At 37.8% G+C, this 17557-nt stretch overlaps 2 protein-coding genes across 6 annotated transcripts; both read left to right on the forward strand.

Moving 5' to 3' along the window:
- Positions 1 to 2630: 2630 nt before the first annotated feature.
- On the forward strand, positions 2631 to 7269 carry sypl2b (synaptophysin-like 2b). Of its 3 annotated transcripts, none has more exons than XM_067393797.1 (6): positions 2631 to 2986; positions 3664 to 3738; positions 4374 to 4495; positions 4591 to 4795; positions 6065 to 6253; positions 6507 to 7269. In XM_067393797.1, the coding sequence occupies exons 2-6, from the start codon at positions 3667 to 3669 to the stop codon at positions 6615 to 6617; spliced, it is 699 nt and encodes a 232-aa protein (XP_067249898.1). In that variant the 5' UTR covers positions 2631 to 2986; positions 3664 to 3666; the 3' UTR covers positions 6618 to 7269. The 3 variants fall into 3 exon arrangements, with proteins under 3 accessions (XP_067249898.1, XP_067249897.1, XP_067249896.1); XM_067393796.1 differs by lacking the exon at positions 2631 to 2986 and adding an exon at positions 3302 to 3419; XM_067393795.1 differs by lacking the exon at positions 2631 to 2986 and having other exon boundaries at positions 3643 to 3738.
- Positions 7270 to 7692: 423 nt separating this feature from the next.
- atxn7l2b (ataxin 7-like 2b) lies at positions 7693 to 17373 on the forward strand. Of its 3 annotated transcripts, XM_067393801.1 has the most exons (11): positions 7694 to 8067; positions 8770 to 9489; positions 10781 to 10849; positions 10934 to 11240; positions 11320 to 11492; positions 12575 to 12657; positions 12764 to 12975; positions 13125 to 13293; positions 13463 to 13584; positions 14430 to 15174; positions 16348 to 17372. In XM_067393801.1, the coding sequence occupies exons 3-11, from the start codon at positions 10831 to 10833 to the stop codon at positions 16363 to 16365; spliced, it is 1848 nt and encodes a 615-aa protein (XP_067249902.1). In that variant the 5' UTR covers positions 7694 to 8067; positions 8770 to 9489; positions 10781 to 10830; the 3' UTR covers positions 16366 to 17372. The 3 variants fall into 3 exon arrangements, with proteins under 3 accessions (XP_067249900.1, XP_067249902.1, XP_067249901.1); XM_067393799.1 differs by lacking the exon at positions 8770 to 9489 and having other exon boundaries at positions 7693 to 8067; positions 16348 to 17373; XM_067393800.1 differs by having other exon boundaries at positions 7694 to 9489.
- Positions 17374 to 17557: the final 184 nt, after the last annotated feature.

Below are 17557 nucleotides of genomic sequence, written 5' to 3' on the forward strand. Positions count from 1 at the left end.
TCGTGCTAAACACTTAAAAAACGAGCAACCTTAAAAAAAAATAAAAATAACGATGAAAAGAATGCACCTTGCAGGGACTGTACCTGATTGGTTGCAGCGACTGGTGCGTTTTTTCTGATTGGTCCGTAACCGCGCAATCAAGTTTCTGTGAGCCTGTGCGGTCATGTTAGTTTGACATGTCACACTTCAGAGGACAGTATTATGTTTTTAAAAATAACTCATAATGCTAGTAACATAATTGTACATTAGTCACATGTCCTTTGCAAATATTTCACTGTAAAGGCATGTTGTATAATAGAATATTCTTTATCAGTTTGTTTATTCGTTTTTTTACTAGGCTAATGCCCCAGCATGGATGCAGTTCTCAGATAATGTGACCAAACATGCATGATCTTTCACATTTAAATGTTTGCAAAAGCTATTTCTTTTATAAGACGAATAAAAAGCTGCATCTTTTTATTTTTATACCGGCAAAATCATTTCATGCCTAAATAGTAGCAAGTGAATGACTCAAATTGTCAGTGTTCTGAGAGAGATAGTAGTGGAAAATAATGTAGCCTTCAGATGTGCATCGTGGAAGAAAGAAGCATCTGTTGATACACTTGACACTTATGCCTACAACATAACTGTGTAGTCTCTCTGAGTCATATCATAATGAACAAATTTAGTGTATCTTCCCCCAGATTCTGCATTTTATCTTTACATAACACCATCAAGACAACAGAAGACTGCGGAAACAAGAACGTGAAGGGTCGGTTACTTGCTCAGCCATTTCTTTTAACCATGTGTGACCTTTTAAACAGTTTACCTGTTCAGATTTCAGCATTCGTTGGGCTAAAATAAATGACATAACAGTCTTACATTCTAATGTATTTATGTTCCAGAGCGTAACATTTCTATTACATTGTTGTTATATTTTGTTTGTGTGTACGCATGATTTATGGCAGGATCTGGCATAGAAAAGCCTGCCTATCCCATGATCACAAACCATGTGACACAGAAATAAAGGCTCATTGTGACTCCCATCGGTGCCCTGTAATTCTGATCTACAGTCATGCTTATTCCAGATCTGTACTGCTGGCCGAGAGCCACGTGCTTCCCATTGATACTCATCCTGTCTCTTCTATTAGCGGATAACGTTAGCAAAAAAGCAATGTATAGACGTTGTTGCTTCTGTAAGGGGTATTATTCTAAATGTCAGCCCAATGTGACTACAATAATGCCTTTAACTTTGAAGTGCATTATAAAATTCTGCATGGCTGGAAAAACCTGTCACACAAGTCACTGTGACCTGAATTCCTCAGTAGTGACTGTATAATGTCTGGACACCTCCTATCCATTGAGCTGCAACTGTAAACAAAAAGGCTTATGTTACCCCAAGTGTATCTGACAGAAACTCCCAATGAGCTGTGAATCCTGAGACTCTTTTATATGAACTTGTTACTTTTGCAACATCCTCAGTATGTTAATGATGTTCACTTAACATTGTTTTACTCAATTAATTAATGCAAGGGAAAATAAGTAGCATTTTATAATATTTTAAAAGGTTACCATTTTTCTTATCGATGTATTAAGAAAAATGCCTTTAATAACAAATAGTAAAAGATGGCTAATTATTGTAAGAGTCAATTTTACACGTTAAAGGGTTAGATCACCAAAAAATGAAAATATAGTCATTTATTTCTCACCCTCATGTCATTCCAGACCCGTAAGACCTTCATTTATCGTCGGAACACAAATTAAGATATTTTTGGTGAAATCCGATGGCTCAGTGAGGCCTGCATAGACAGCAATGGTAGGCTACTTCCTCTCTAAAGATCTATAAACGTACTAAAAACATATTTAAATCAGTTCATATGAGTACAGTGGTACAATATTAATATTAAAAAGGGACGAGAATATTTTTGGTGCGCCAAAAAAAAAACAAAATAACATTTTAACAATATCTAGTGATGGCCGATTTTAAAACACTGCTTCATGAAGCTTCTGAGCTTTACGAATCGAATCAATGGTTCAGAGCGCCAAAGTCACGTGATTTCAGCAGTTTGACGGTTTTACACGTGATCCGAATCACTGAATCAACACAAAAGATTCGTAAAGCTACAAAGCAGTATTATGAAATCGATATCACTAGATATTGTTAAAAAGTCATTATTATTATTTTTATTTTTATTTTTTTTGGTGCACAAAAAAAATTCTAGTTTATAATATTAAGATACTACCACTGTATACCACTGTACTCACATGAACTGATTTAAATATGTTTTTAGTACCTTTATGGCTCGAGAAGTCACCATGCTGTCTATGCAGGCCTGACTGAGCCATCGGATTTCATCAAAAATATCTCAATTTATGTTCCAAATATAAACGAAGGTATTACAGGTGTAAAACGACATGAGGGTGAGTAATTAATGACATTATTTTCATTTTTGGGTGAACTAACCCTTTAATAAGGAACACTATCATTCTACAGGACTGTTTCGGGTGAGTAGAGCGTCCTCTCATGGTCATACTACAGCAACGCTGAATGCAGTTAAAGGGATAGTTCAACCAAAAATGAAAATTCTGTCACCATTTACTCACCCTCATGTTGTTCCAAACCTGTATGAGTTTCTTTCTTCTGTTGAACACAAAAGAAGATATTTGGAAGAATGTTGGAAACCAAACAAGTTCTGGTCCCCACTGACTAGGCTATTTTATTTTTTTCCGGTTACCAACATTCTTCAAAATATTGTAGCGCACAGAATCTTTATAATTGTTTTTTTTTAAATTGCTGTTTTGTTTGCATCTGTAGTTCTAGGGTTAGGAAGTTAATAAGCCCGGAAGAAGCAGTGAGAGAGTTAGTTAGTCTGCGCTTGTGTTACAGTTGTTCTGCGTTCCGATTAACAGTTCAGAACGAAGCCTTGTCTGTCGTTCTTCAGACATTACAATATCTTCCTTTGTGTTCACCAGAACGAAGAAACTACAGGTTTAGAACAACTTAAGGGTGAGAAAATGATGACAGAATTGTAATTTTTGGGTGAACTATCCCTTTAATAAAAAATGCAGTTAATTACTTTTATATTATTTTATATTTTTATATTATATATTTATGTTGATTTTATATTTATAAGAGAATAGCCTAAATATAACTAAAACAAATGAAGCTTTAAAATCACTTAAATGATGGAAATATTTTTGCAAGCCCGAACGATGATGACGATAAGAGGTTAAGTAATTAGGGGTAAATAAAGGATGATTAGTGCCATGTACAATACAATACTTTTTTTACCTCGACAATGTTGGCTCGACTATGTCGCAGATTGTCTGTGTGAGGGTACTACGTCACGAATCACGTGGTCAAACCATGCAGAAACAAGAAAAGGGAAGGGAACTTTGACAACTTTTTGAAATTTGTCTGGGGAATACTGCCACACAAGGTAATCTTTCTGAATCTGCCTTATTTTTCTGCAGTTCAACAAAGTCTCAGCGTTTCCCGCTTTACATACTTTAATTCACTCAAGTTACATGTAGAAATTTGCTCAGTTTTGATGAAATTGGTGATAAAAGAGTCCAAAATGTGCCGCGTTTCATAGTATTTCCGGGTGTTTGATTATTGCACCATTTTCTGACAGTTGTAACGGTTGTTTGTTTGATTGGTTTCTGTTGATGCTTTATTTGCAGAAGATGATGAGCGCGTTTCGACTAGATCTCAGCCCTTTGAAAGAACCACTGAGTTTTATGCGTGTATTGGAATGGGTACGTACTTTCCAATTCATATATTTTGTTTTGAGCTATACTGTGTAAATACATCAAACTTTTTTATGAAAAAAACAAAAATCACAACATTACTCCCATAAGTGGAGTCACAGCCATTTTAAAAAACGTTTAGCTTTAAAGAAACACTTTAAACCTCTCTGGCAGTCTCTCTTTTTATGTTACTTATGGTGTTTGTATGATCTTTGAAGTTGACTTCCTCAAGATAATGTAAGCAATTACTGTACTGTCCATTTAAATTCATTTTGGTACTTTTTACCATGAATGTAGTCCAGAGGGTCATGCATTCTTTACTTTTTTTACTGATATTTTTATTAATGCATACATGTATGCGTCATGCCTCTATGATGCTCCTTATTTTAAAGTAATCGTCAGATATTACCATAATACAGATTTTGTGGTATTAAAAACCACAATAAGTATTTCATTTTTGAAAAGGATTCCACTAAAAAGAGGAAGTAGAAATGAAGATGTGTGAAGATAATGTTTTTTTGTGTTTATAATTATTCTTCATATGTTTGTCTTGTGGCTATGTAATCAAACACACACCTCCTTTGGTTTCCATTTGAACCATATTCACCATTCATTTCACCTCTTCGCATTCTCTGTCTTTTCAGATATTCGCCATTTTTGCTTTTGCTACAACTGGGGGTTATTCTGGCTCTACTAGTTTCAATGTTGTGTGCAATAACAGCAGTTCCAGCCAAGAAATAAATGCATCCTTCAGCTACCCTTTTAGGTAAACATATTAAATACACACAATATACTTTTTGTTGTTTTTGATATTTTTCTGCCTTTTCATAATTTCCTTTGTTATTATTCTTTGATACAAAGGCTCAATAGCCACAGTATCCAAGTCCCAACCTGCGAACAGAATGGAACCGTGTTTAAAACCATGTACCTGACTGGAGATTACTCATCTTCAGCTCAGTTCTTTGTAGCTATTGGAGTTCTGGCTTTTCTGTACAGCACAGCTACTCTTGTGTTGTACCTGGGTTACCAGCACCTCTACCGTGAATCTCCTCGCAACCCCAGCATTGTGAGTGTGTATAGGTTCAAGTTCATGTTGTAGCTATTTAAAAGGGTTAGTTCACCCAAAAATGAAAATTCTGTCATTTATTACTCGGCCTCATGCCGTTCCACACCTGTAAGAACTTCGTTGATCTTCGTTGAACACAAATTAACATATTTTAGTTGAAATCCGATGGCTCCTTGAGGCCTGCATAGTGAGCAATGGAATTTCCTCTCTCAAGATCCATAAAGGTACTAAAAACATATTTAAATCGGTTCATGTGAGTAAAGTGGTTCAATATTAATATTATAAAGCGAGGAGAATATTTTTGGTGCTCCAAAAACAAAACAAAATAACAACTTATTTAGTGATTGCTTATTTAGTCAGCGGTTCGGAGCGCCAAAGTCACGTGATTTCAGCCGTTGGCAGTTTGACACACGATCCGAATCATGATTCGACACACTGATTCATTTATGCTCCGAAGCTTCCTGAAGCAGTGTTTTGAAATCGGCCATCACTAAATAAGTTATTTAGTTTTTTTGGCGCACCAAAAATATTCTCGTCACTTTATAATATTAATATTGAACCACTGTACTCACATGACCCGATTTAAATGTTTTTAGTACCTTTTATGGATCTTGAGAGAAGAAGTGTCATTGCTCCCAATGAAGGCCTCACGGAGCCATCGGATTTCAAGTAAAATATCTTAATTTGTGTTCCGAAGATTAACGAAGGTCTTGCGGGTGTGAAACGGCATGAGTAATAAATGACATTATTTTCATTTTTGGGTGAACTAACCCTTTAAGAGTTCTCTGTGCATTCTTAAACCTTGCCTGTGCATGCCTTTTAAATTAATTTTCATATTCCATTGCTGACTCAGACGTTCACGTTTTTGTATGAGAACTGAAATCCAGCCACTGCATGCATGCCTGATAAGTTAATTTATAAACTTTCTGGCCTTCATTATATTAGTTTATTCAGTATTATGCAGGATTTCAACATCACTAGTTTGGAGTGACATTTTTCTGTACTGTTTGGGGGTGTGAAGAGTTTCTCTGTTGTGTAAATGAAGAAACAGAGGGGTGGGTTTTTCTGACAACTGTTAGCCCAAAGTGTCCTGAAGATAAAGACATTTAACAGAGAGTGTTAAATATACATTAGTCATTATTGCAAGGATGAAATTAATTGGTTTATGAACAAACAATAATAATATTTTTATCACATTTAATATATTTATAATTTATATATTGAAATGTATTTACACTCATTCTCACTCACATGTATGACTCTCCTTAGGATTTACTATTAACTGGGATCTTCACGTTTCTCTGGCTGGTGTGTTCATCTGCCTGGGGAAAAGGCCTCACTGATGTGAAGTGGGCAACCAGTCCAAATCATCTTCTGTTCATAGCTGATGTGTGTAAAAAATTACACATGTGCACTGCTGGGCACACCCCCTTAATGGGCCGACTCAATTCTTCAGTGGTAAGAGAATTATAATATTAATAGTATAGCAAAATATGAAACCAATTATATTATACCGAGATGACTGAATTGACGTGACAAATTTATTCATACTGTTTTCCCACATTTTTTATTACTATCCTTTGTCTGCATTCATGTTGTAGTTATATGGATATTATACTGTTTAATTTTAACTCGATTTAAAAAAAAAAAAAAAGAAAAGTGAATCAAATTAATTCAAAACAAACTAATGTGAATTAATGACTCTTTATAGATCTTTGGATTCCTCAACTGTATCCTGTGGGGAGGAAACTGCTGGTTCCTTTACAAGGAGACGCCATTACACAAGCCACCCAATCAGCAAGAAGGAGCAGGACAGCCATAATTAAACAGCAGGTCACAACCACATTCATCAAGCAGGTGTCGTTGCAGTATTAAAGTGGTGCTACATAGCACCCCGGTCGACTGATGTTATGGGTCTACCTGGCGTGATATGCGTCACAAATGCACCAAAGGTATATCTTCAATATATTCAAATGTTTGCATATTAATACACACTACAGCAAAGCTGTATATGTATAGAAGGTACAAGGGCACCTTACCATAAAACGGATTGTACGAAGTAAATTGCACCATTAAAATGTTACATTTAATTTCTTTACTGTTACATTTCTGTATCATTTGATCTTGTTACATAACCATGTATGTTTTTGACTCCTGTTCACTGACATATTGAATTGGATACATAAGTTGTTTACAGTTGTTCTGATGTTCCCTTTTTAAAGCAATTGAGGATGTGCAGTACACCATGCTGTTGTTTAGTTAATTTTTGCCTTATAAAATATCATCTCAGCTTACATTTCCACTGTACTTCTCATGTTTAAATTGTCCTTTTATTAATTAAACTGTGTGCCTTATAACTTAGCCTATTTTTAAGAAATGTTTACATCAATCCAGGCAAAACTGTTGTTAAAAACAAATTGATTTTGTTTGTTTAACAGAGGATTTTTTAAAAAAATAAATAAATTCATGTTTTATTACCTATTGTGCATCATATCATGATTTGACTCATGTGTACTTCTAATTTCATCATGGTAATTTATACTGAAATTAATTTTTAATTCTAGTTTACTTATGCAAACTACATAAAAGGCAAAGCATCTATATTCTTAGACAAAATGTAATATGTTTCTTAATTTAATGTTCACAGTACAGTGTTATTGTGGATTTGTGCTTCTGTTGATGCTGGTGGGTTGTGAGGAAGTTTTTATCAACGAATTTACAGATTATGATGTAATGTACAAACAAAAAAAATGGGTATTTCCAACGTTTCAAGCGTACGGACGGACACGAGCATGAAGCGATGTCCGATTCGTGAACGAATTGTTATTTGGAGTCAGATCTTTTCAATAAATCATTGAACCGGTTCAAAGACATCTGAACGACTCGTACATGAATCTAACTGGATCGATCTGAGCAGGACTCATATTGATTCAACGTGTCTTTCGGACGTCACTTCTAAAAGCGTTTGGAGTGAACCGGGCATTTGACTGATGGGAAAAAAATACTGTAAACCAAAAACAATATGTGACTATCTTGGTTGGGACGTCGTTCTTTAGAACCGACTCGTAAAAATGAGTCGACTTCCCATCGCTACGGTAATCCGTCGTGAGCGCGCAAGATGACGTCGCAATGCGCTCCCGTCGTGATGGTGGCGGATCGTGCACGCGCTAAAACGGTAATGGCTGCCCTAGATCGGCGAATTTCCATTCTTGACTTTGTAGGGCAAAGCTGGACCGCTTGGATCGACAAAGCGAACGTATCTACATTGGACGGTGAGTAAAACAACATTGAGCTGTCGATACTCTCGGTTGTAATCGCTTTGAGCGAGCACAGGAAATGGATTTGTTTGAAAAGCGCAAACCCCGGCCAACCACGACCCAAACAAAGGCCCCGCCGGGTCCTAGCGCCGCATGGGTTGCAGTCCGACACAATGTACTTTCGGAAAATCTCCCAGGTCCTAGCGCTCCGTTTAGATGATGAATATCCCCTTTCCTAAAATGTATATTATTGAAAATGAGTTTGTAATATGCCTGAATTGATTTTTTTATATTGTCGTGTTGGTTTGAGGATTAAAGAGAGAAGATGCGGCTTAGTATATCATCTACTGTGAACTGACAGCCAGCGCGACGGGAAGTAAAGGTGGAGACGAGTCTCTGGCCATAAAACTATCAAGATAAATAAACCCCTGGACCCATTTACACACTCCCAGATTCATAGTTGTTCTCGTCGCTGCGAGAACATCTCATTATTCACATTCAGCGATAGTATTATGAAACGCTGGGCTGATATTTCCCTTTGCAATAGCCAGGAACGGTGCCAGTGGCATATTCACATCAAACTGCTCTTGCTCCCACTTTACTTTACATTATATCTATTTATAGAACCCTGAGATGGTCTCTCAGCATCTGTCACACTGATCAGCTGATTAAAAATAAGAATGCCATTTTCTCATGTATGTGGTTTATATAATGCAGGAAATGACCCACATTGAATGCAGTGAGCTGTGGCCAATAGAAATGGGAACATTCAGCACTGTTGCTTTGATGTTTGATGGAAGTGTCTAAGGAAGTGGCTCTCAACTGCCTCAACAAACTTTCAAGACAATGGTACAGGGTCCAGGAATGACCCAGTCATGAGCTTGACCTCAACCACTTTCACAGCCCACCTTGGAAGTCCAATTGCCCACCTTAACATGTTACAGCTAGAGCTGGATGCGACTTAAAATACGTTAAGAATAATGTACTAAATTAATAAAATGTAATTAAATCACTAAAAACTGCTAGAAAAAATGTAGGCCGACAACATATAAACCAACATCACCACACCCACGTAAACGCTACGGTTCAAATTCATCACAAAACTTGACTGTTTTTACATCCTATTTACTGGTGTGAGTTTTATTCCACACCCTCAATCGCCTAATTTGACTCAGAATACCACTATATACAGCACACATGGCCTGTGCTTATAATCAACGGCTGCATCTGAAATCGCATACTTCCTTACTATATAGTAGGTGAAAAAGAGAAGTATGTCCGAATTCACTGTACTCATAAAAGCATAGGCAAAAAGTACCCGGATGACCTACTACCTCTGGCGACATTCTGAAGTGTGCATACGATGGACACTTTACTATCCCATGAGACCACAGGAGCGGATTTGTGAAGGGCAGTGAAGCAACGCAACTGACGCTGGTAGGTCACATGATAATGACGACATGGTGAATGTAGTATGTCTAGATTACACTCATACTACACACATTTATAATATATATATATATATATATAATATATATATATATTTTAGCAGTCATAAAGTAATTAATTATTCAAAATAAGTACCTACTCGAGAGTATACGATTTCGGACGCAGCCATCTTGTTTTTGCCAATGTTATAAAAATAGTATAATTTATATTCTATAGTGTTTATTAATAATAGGTTGAGTTGACTTTTATTTTTGTATTTGGAGTTTTCATTTTAGTTTAACTTCTACCCATCCATCCATCCATATACCCATCCATCCATCCACCCGACCCACCCATCAATGCATCCATCCATCCATCCATCCATCCATATACCCACCCACCCGACCCATCCATCCATCCATCCACCCGACCCGCCCATCAATCCATCCAACCATCCATCCACCTGACCCATCCATCCATCCATATAACCATCCATCCACCCGACCCATCCATCCATCCATCCACCGACCCTTCCATCCATCCATCCATATAACCATCCATCCACCCACCCGACCCATCCATCCATCCATATAACCATCCATCCACCCACCCGACCCTTCCATCCATCCATCCATATAACCATCCATCCACCCGACCCATCCATCCATCCATCCACCGACCCTTCCATCCATCCATCCATATAACCATCCATCCATCCATATAACCATCCATCCATCCATCCATATACCAACCCACCCGACCCATCCATCCATCCATCCATCCATCCACCCGACCCGCCCATCAATCCATCCATCCACCCACCCACCCGACCCTTCCATCCATCCATCCATCCATCCATATAACCATCCATCCACCCACCCGACCCATCCATCCATCCATATAACCATCCATCCACCCACCCGACCCTTCCATCCATCCATCCATCCACCCGACCCATCCATCCATATAACCATCCATCCACCCGACCCATCCATCCATCCATCCACCGACCCTTCCATCCATCCATCCATATAACCATCCATCCATCCATATAACCATCCATCCATCCATATAACCATCCATCCATCCATATAACCATCCATCCATCCACCCGACCCATCCATCCATCCATCCATCCATCCATCCATCGAGTTGCAACAGAAATGTTGTCTAACATGTACTAGTGTGAGTGTGTTGGAGTTGAGAACTGCTATTCTGAGAAGAGACGCTAATTGAATGTACTTTGCTTGCTGTTTCATTTCCTGTTTTGATGTTCTGTTTGTTTCACTGCCTCTTTTAGGGTCCTCTCTGGAAGAGTGCAGCAAAAATGTGAAGAAACGTCTGGAAACCATGACTCTCAAGAAAGAGGGTGAGGAAGAGTTTGTTAGGCCTGTGATTAACAGATTGCAATGATGATGAATGACATAAAAAAAAAATCATCTTTCCCTCACAGACATGTCGATATATGGCCACTGCCCAGCACATGATGACTTCTTCCTGGTGGTGTGCAGCCATTGTGGGCAGGTCGTGAAGCCACAGGCTTTTGAGAAGCATTGTGAGCGACGGCATGGCCTCTTCAGCAAGCTCTATGGTACGCCATCCAACTGCTCTCCTGACCGACCCCAACAGGGGAGACCCCCCTCCCAATACGGCAGCCCCTGTGAGGGTCAAGATGGCAGGCACCAGGGGGCTGGACCCCCACGACTCCCACCTCATTCTCCCCACCAGGGACGTTCCAAACCTCAGCGTGAGGGACCCAGGTGAGAAGGAGTGAAGTGCAGTTTACCTTGATCTTAAGCATCCACTGTTTATTCCAGTGTCATCTCGTTTATATTCCAGTCTTCAGCAAGTGGATAAAGTTTCCCATGGAACCCCTTCATCACCTCCACATTTGCCCACCCCACCAAAAAAAACACCTCCATCAACCGAGAAACCAATCCAGAAGAGTTTGGATTCACAATCTCACCTGCACGGACCAAAAACATATAGCAGAACCTACAGGAAAGTCCTTAGTACGTCTCTGATGCTACCCATACTATTATTTGTTTTGTCATAATCGAGTTTTAGTTCTGTTGGTTCTGTGAATCTGTTCAAATGATCCATTTAATTAGATTCAGAATATGTTCAGATAGGTTCCATTTAGATTTATTATTATTTGTCACCACCAAATGTTAAAGGGTTAGTTCACCCAAAAATGAAAATTCTGTCATTTATTACTCACCCTCATGCCGTTCCACACCCGTAAGACCTTCGTTAATCTTTGGAACACAAATTAAGATATTTTAGTTAAAATCCGATGGTTCCGTGAGGCCTCCATAGGGAGCAATGACACTTCCTCTCTCAAGATCCATAAAGGTACTAAAAACATATTTAAATCAGTTCATGTGAGTACAGTGGTTCAATATTAATATTATAAAGCGACGAGAATATTTTTGGAGCGCCAAAAAAAACTAAATAAGGACTTATTTAGTGATGGCCGATTTCAAAACACTGCTTCAGGAAGCATTGGAGCACAAATGAATCAGTGTATCGAATCTGCTGTTCGGAGCGCCAGAGTCACGTGATTTCAGCCGTTGGCAGTTTGACACGCGATCCGAATCACAATTTGATACACTGATTCATTTGTGCTCCGATGCTTCATGAAGCAGTGTTTTGAAATCTTTTGTTTTGTTTTTTGGCGCACCAAAAATATTCTCGTTGCTTTATAATATTAATATTGAACCACTGTACTCACATGAACCGATTTAAATATGTTTTTAGTACATTTATGGATCTTGAGAGAGGAAATGTCATTGCTCCCTATGGAGGCCTCACGGAGCTATCGGATTTTAACTAAAATATCTTAATTTGTGTTCCAAAGATTAACGAAGGTCTTACGGGTGTGGAACGGCATGAGGGTGAGTAATAAATGACAGAATTTTCATTTTTGGGTGAACTAACCCTTTATGGAATGATCATGTTACTTAAGTTTTATTTAAAATATCGGAGTAAAAATATACACTACCATTCAAAAGTTTTGGGTCGTTATGATGTTTTTGAAATGTTTTTATGCTTACAAATGTCGATTCCTCTTGTTGAAACCAATTTATTTCAGAGAAAGAATGTGACTTGGACAAGCACTGTGGGGTGATGGATCCTGAGAGAAAGAAACTGTGCACCAGACTGCTGACTTGTAATGTGAGCATGTAGTCAGTATATAGAAAAAAAGCACACTAACATACACATTTGAGTTCTTTTCTTTTAAACGCTAGTTGTCATTTCTATTTTATCTCCTCTGCCGCAGATTCATTCCATCCATCAACGACGGCAGGTTGTAGGGAGGAGTAAACCCTTTGACCAACTTGTAATGGAGCTGAAGATGAGCTCAAAGCCTCGAGAGCGCCCCCCTCTGCCCAAAGGGGTCCCCGATGGAGGCTCTGCCCAACATGAGACCCCTACGTCTCAGATTGGGCCTCTGCACTACAAAAGCCAAATGACTAACTCTTCTATTCTCAGGTATGTACTTATGCTGCTTTCTGTGATTTGAAATATTCCAGTGTACGTGGTAAAATGAGCAAGAAAGAAATTACAGGGAATGGAGACTGACCCTTTCAAGCTTATACGATGCGTAAACAGGACATTTATTTGAATGTGTGTGTTTACAGGTCCATGAATCCATCAGATGCTGTTGTAGAGATGGAGGAGGTGATGCGTTCTGAGGAGACGCAGATGGAATCTCTCTCAGCCGGTCTCTCCAGTGAGGAGAGTGACGGGGAGAACCGTGATGAATTTGCTCATCTGCCAGCAAGTACCTTGCACCCCAAACCTCTGGGTGTAAGTGTTTTCCTTCATATCTACATTTAAGCAGTTTTTTAAACTCCAAATCTTAATGTAAGATGATGTTCATAACAAAAGTGACGCAAAATAGTATAGTTTCATCCGATGATAGAACATTTAAAGAAAAATGAACCCATGTTTGTCCCCTCTCTCACATTTTACCCAGCTTTGCACTTTCGGGGCACGTGTACTTGGCCGTAGCGTCTTAGCGTTTGACCGAAGGCTGTTCCACCTGCGGTCAGCTTTCAGTGTCATGATGGAGCAGCACCTCAGCACTTACCTGTGGAAGTAAGATGCTTTACAACATTAGGCTGATGTCTTTGTGACATTTTACACTTTACAATAAGGTCCCATTAGTTAATGCATTAACTAATATTAACTAACAATGAGTAATACATGTGTTACAGCATTTATTAATCTTAAAAATAAAACTGTTCATGTTAGATCAGGGTCATTAAATAATATTAACAGACACATTTTTTTATTTTAATAATGTAGTAAATGTTTTAATTAAAATGAATTACAATTAATAAATGCTTTAGAATTTTTTTTTTATTGTTAATTCATGTTAACTATTAGGACCTTGTTGTAAGTGTTATCATATTTTTTTTTTTTCATTTTTCATTGCAAATATACTGTATTTATTAGAATTTTTTTTTATAAAATAATTGTAAATAAATACTTTATTTACAACTTTATTAGTATTTATTAATGTTTTGAATTAGCTTTTATTTTTATATTTTCAATTTTCATTTTTAATTGATTAATTTTATGTGCTTATTATTTTCTTAATATTTCCATATGACTTTCACTTTTCAAATTTTATTTAAATGGTTTAATTGTAGTACTTATAAGTTATCAGTACTTATCAGTTGTTTTTCATCTATTGATCTTATTTCATCTGTTTTGTTTAATTTATTTTTTCATTACATCAACATAAATTGATTAAAAAAAACGGATTGAAACAAATTTCAGAGTCTTTTAGTATTTTATTAATTTGCTACTGTTTTTTTTTTCAAGACTTTATTTTCTTCAGAGTTTAATTATAAAATCGGTTGCCTTTAAATATGTATTCAGGAATTTTCTTTTTCCTGTAAATTTAGTTTGTTGTAAGTAAAATCTTTTATCTGCAGGAAACTCCCTCAGGTGTCAGAACTATGCTCTCATCAACCCCTAGTCACCACAAACACTTACAATTCCCATGATGCCACGCGCGGATCGGTACCCGTCCGCAGTGCCTCTACTCTCAGGACAAGCACCTCAGGACAATCCGAGCCCACTAACCTAACAGCCGCCTCCAAACTACCAACAAAAGCCCAGACACCCTCAGGCCCCGGCCGGCAACGTAACCCTGCGGGTCGGACCAGCAAACAGGCTTTGCAGGCGAGTTTCAGGGAGCTTCAGGAGAGTCCTACAGCCAGCAAGCGGCGAAAATCTCCTAAAGTGGACAAGGACTTGCCTGGACAGTCCAAAATCCTGTTTCACAGAGACCGCCAGTCCTCCTTGACCAGAACTGCCATTTCTTCACCACATGGCCCGCTCAATGGTGCGCTCTCACCTGGCAGCAAAACTCGCCCTCCTGAAATTAAAGGGCTGATTAAGCAAAGTCCTGCCCACATCTCCCCTTCTCCCTCCCCAGAGTCTGATAAGGGAGGGGCCTCAGGACTCAATCAAAGGGCTGTTGGGAATGAGCATAAAGGGCCTGGCAGGAAACGTAAGACCAGCAGTGCCTCTCCCCCCAAAAACACTTCATTTGCTCCTAAACCCAATATCCTCTCCTCTCTCTCCCAAACTCACTCCAGCCTGGTGTCCTGGGGTGGGGATGGCAGACCAGGATCAACCTCCAACAGTCTGCCAAAGAAACTGGCTGCACAAAAGGTATGTTTATCACTTTTATTTGTAGTTTGAAAGCCTCAAATGTTTAACTAAAGGTGCATTCAGTAATGCGTTTTTTGTTTGTTGTATTGGTCTTGGACTTACACTGACATTGTCTTAATTTCATAATGCACTTTTGGGAGAAATATGGAGATACAGTGTTCTCTAGTTTTAATAGCTCATAAGAGTCTCAAATCAAATAAAAAGCATGTCTTAAAAGATGACACTAAATATGAGAAAAGAAAAAAACATGGTAGTTTGTTGCCGATACGCACCCCACGTAAAAATGATAGTTCCCAAATAACTGCAATTGCAGGTTTCAAATAGAGATGGCGGCAAAGAGGCAAAACTTACGAAATGCAGCTTTAACAATAACATGGGGAGGGTTGATGCTCATATTTTGTTGATTCTGACCTTTGTTTCAGGTTAGTCTTTGAATTAATTCAGATAATAATGGCAATTACATAAATGGACTTGAAACTGCTAATTGTTAGTTTGAAGCTACAAATTTGGCCACTTGGTTTAAACTGTCCTGTGGTGTGACAGGCTAAACATATTTAAAACATTTAAAACTTATTTTAAATGGCATTTTATAAATTTTTATGTAAAATATTAGTTAATTTTCTATATCATAATTACTGTGCATGCAGTGAAAAACATCATCTAAAAATATAAATTTTCATTTTCATAGAAATATTATTTTTTTGTCAATTTATCAGCATGGTTGCCTGCTTTTATTAGGCTACTAATATGATTCATCTAATGTGAGTGCAAATGATTTTAAAAGTACTATTAATTTTAGTCAAACACTTTAATGATGAAAAATACTGAGTGCACCTTTAAGTGCTTGTACCATGTGTTTTTAAGTGTTTTGTTAAATGACCCAATAGTACCAATGTATAGGTGTCAGGAAGCTCAAGCAGCTCTTGGTAGACATAATTCTCCTGTTAGGAAAAGAAAATACACTAAAGTTGTTGAAGAAAACTGGCAAAGCTTACTACTTCAACACTTCAAGGATAAAAATACACAGTGGTAAAGAGAACTAGAAGTATAGGAATTCACAGATTGATAGTCTGTTAAGATGAATCATCAAGGTTTAATTCTGCACAGTGGTTGAGTCTCAGCTCTGAATTTAGATCCTTTTCCTGACCATCTGCTCTTCTTTTCTCCCAACAGCCAAAGCTTCTTCACTGAGGGAGTCTGCCTTAAACTCCTCCAGAAGCACAGGCTTACTGCCATGTATTTGCCACAGACTTTATGCACAGGATGGTGAAACTGTCTGAAGTTCACTCTAGGAGGACATATCTGTATGTATGTGTGTGTCTGTATTTTGTATACTGAATTTCTATGTGAGTGGATGTATTGGTGAATGACCTGCAAATGAATATAGAAATACCTCAAGACCTTCCTTATGCTGCTAAACGGACTGTCAGACTCTGAAATAAATATGCCAACATGTTTCTGTTGTCTTGATGAATTGAGCTGCTTCATCTCACCACTAGATGACACTAAAAAGTTAGATACCTCCATTTTACACAAACAAGCCTTTTTTGTTGTTGTTGTTGTGCTGGATGATAGTGGGCTTGTACTTTAATGTGAATGTTTTTTTGTTCTGTTTTGTGGGATACTGTCAATTTAACACTAAAACGAAGTTTAGTCCTCAGGGTAAATATTTAATTCAGGGTAGTTCATTAATGTAACTAAATCAACTATAAATGTCCTGTATATTTATAAATATAGCCGATCCCTTGCCAAAGTGCTCAGCTCAAAGATTCTGTATATAATAAAGTAGCTATTATGGGAGCTAAGGTTTCCAAAGCTGTATTGGATAAATAACGTTGACTAAATGTAAACTAACATGTTTTTGTATGTCTGCTTAAAGCATAAATAACAGGCAAAAACAGTCAATTTCATTTTTATTCACTTTTATATTATTGATAAATAATATGTCTCACAAGTATATGTCCATGTGGACTGCTGATCCAGAATCAGTTTCAGTTTTCAGGAATAAACGCCACCCGGCACCCATCAGTCTCGTTTTTGACATTCAGACTAAATAAGCTTTAACAGCGAGGCCTCTAGCTCGAATACTGGACCTGACATTTCTGTTCTCGCTCTCAGAGACTATAATGATGGCTGAGACTTTAGATCTCAAACCTTTTAGAATTCGCAGTTTATTAGCAAAATCTGAGTATATCAGAATTCTTGATAAGAATGTCAGTGGTACTGTGATTTTGGTAGATTTGTGTTGGTTTACCTCTGTTTTTATGTACTCAAATATAGTTTACTGTCACAAAACTAACTATAAAATGCTCAATGATTGCTTGTTTTGAGTTCTGTTCTGTTAATCTAGAGTTTTAAAGGTGCCCTCGAATGAAAAATTGAA

Source organism: Chanodichthys erythropterus, chromosome 9, assembly GCF_024489055.1.
Source record: "Chanodichthys erythropterus isolate Z2021 chromosome 9, ASM2448905v1, whole genome shotgun sequence".
In the NCBI taxonomy this organism is placed as follows: domain Eukaryota; kingdom Metazoa; phylum Chordata; class Actinopteri; order Cypriniformes; family Xenocyprididae; genus Chanodichthys; species Chanodichthys erythropterus.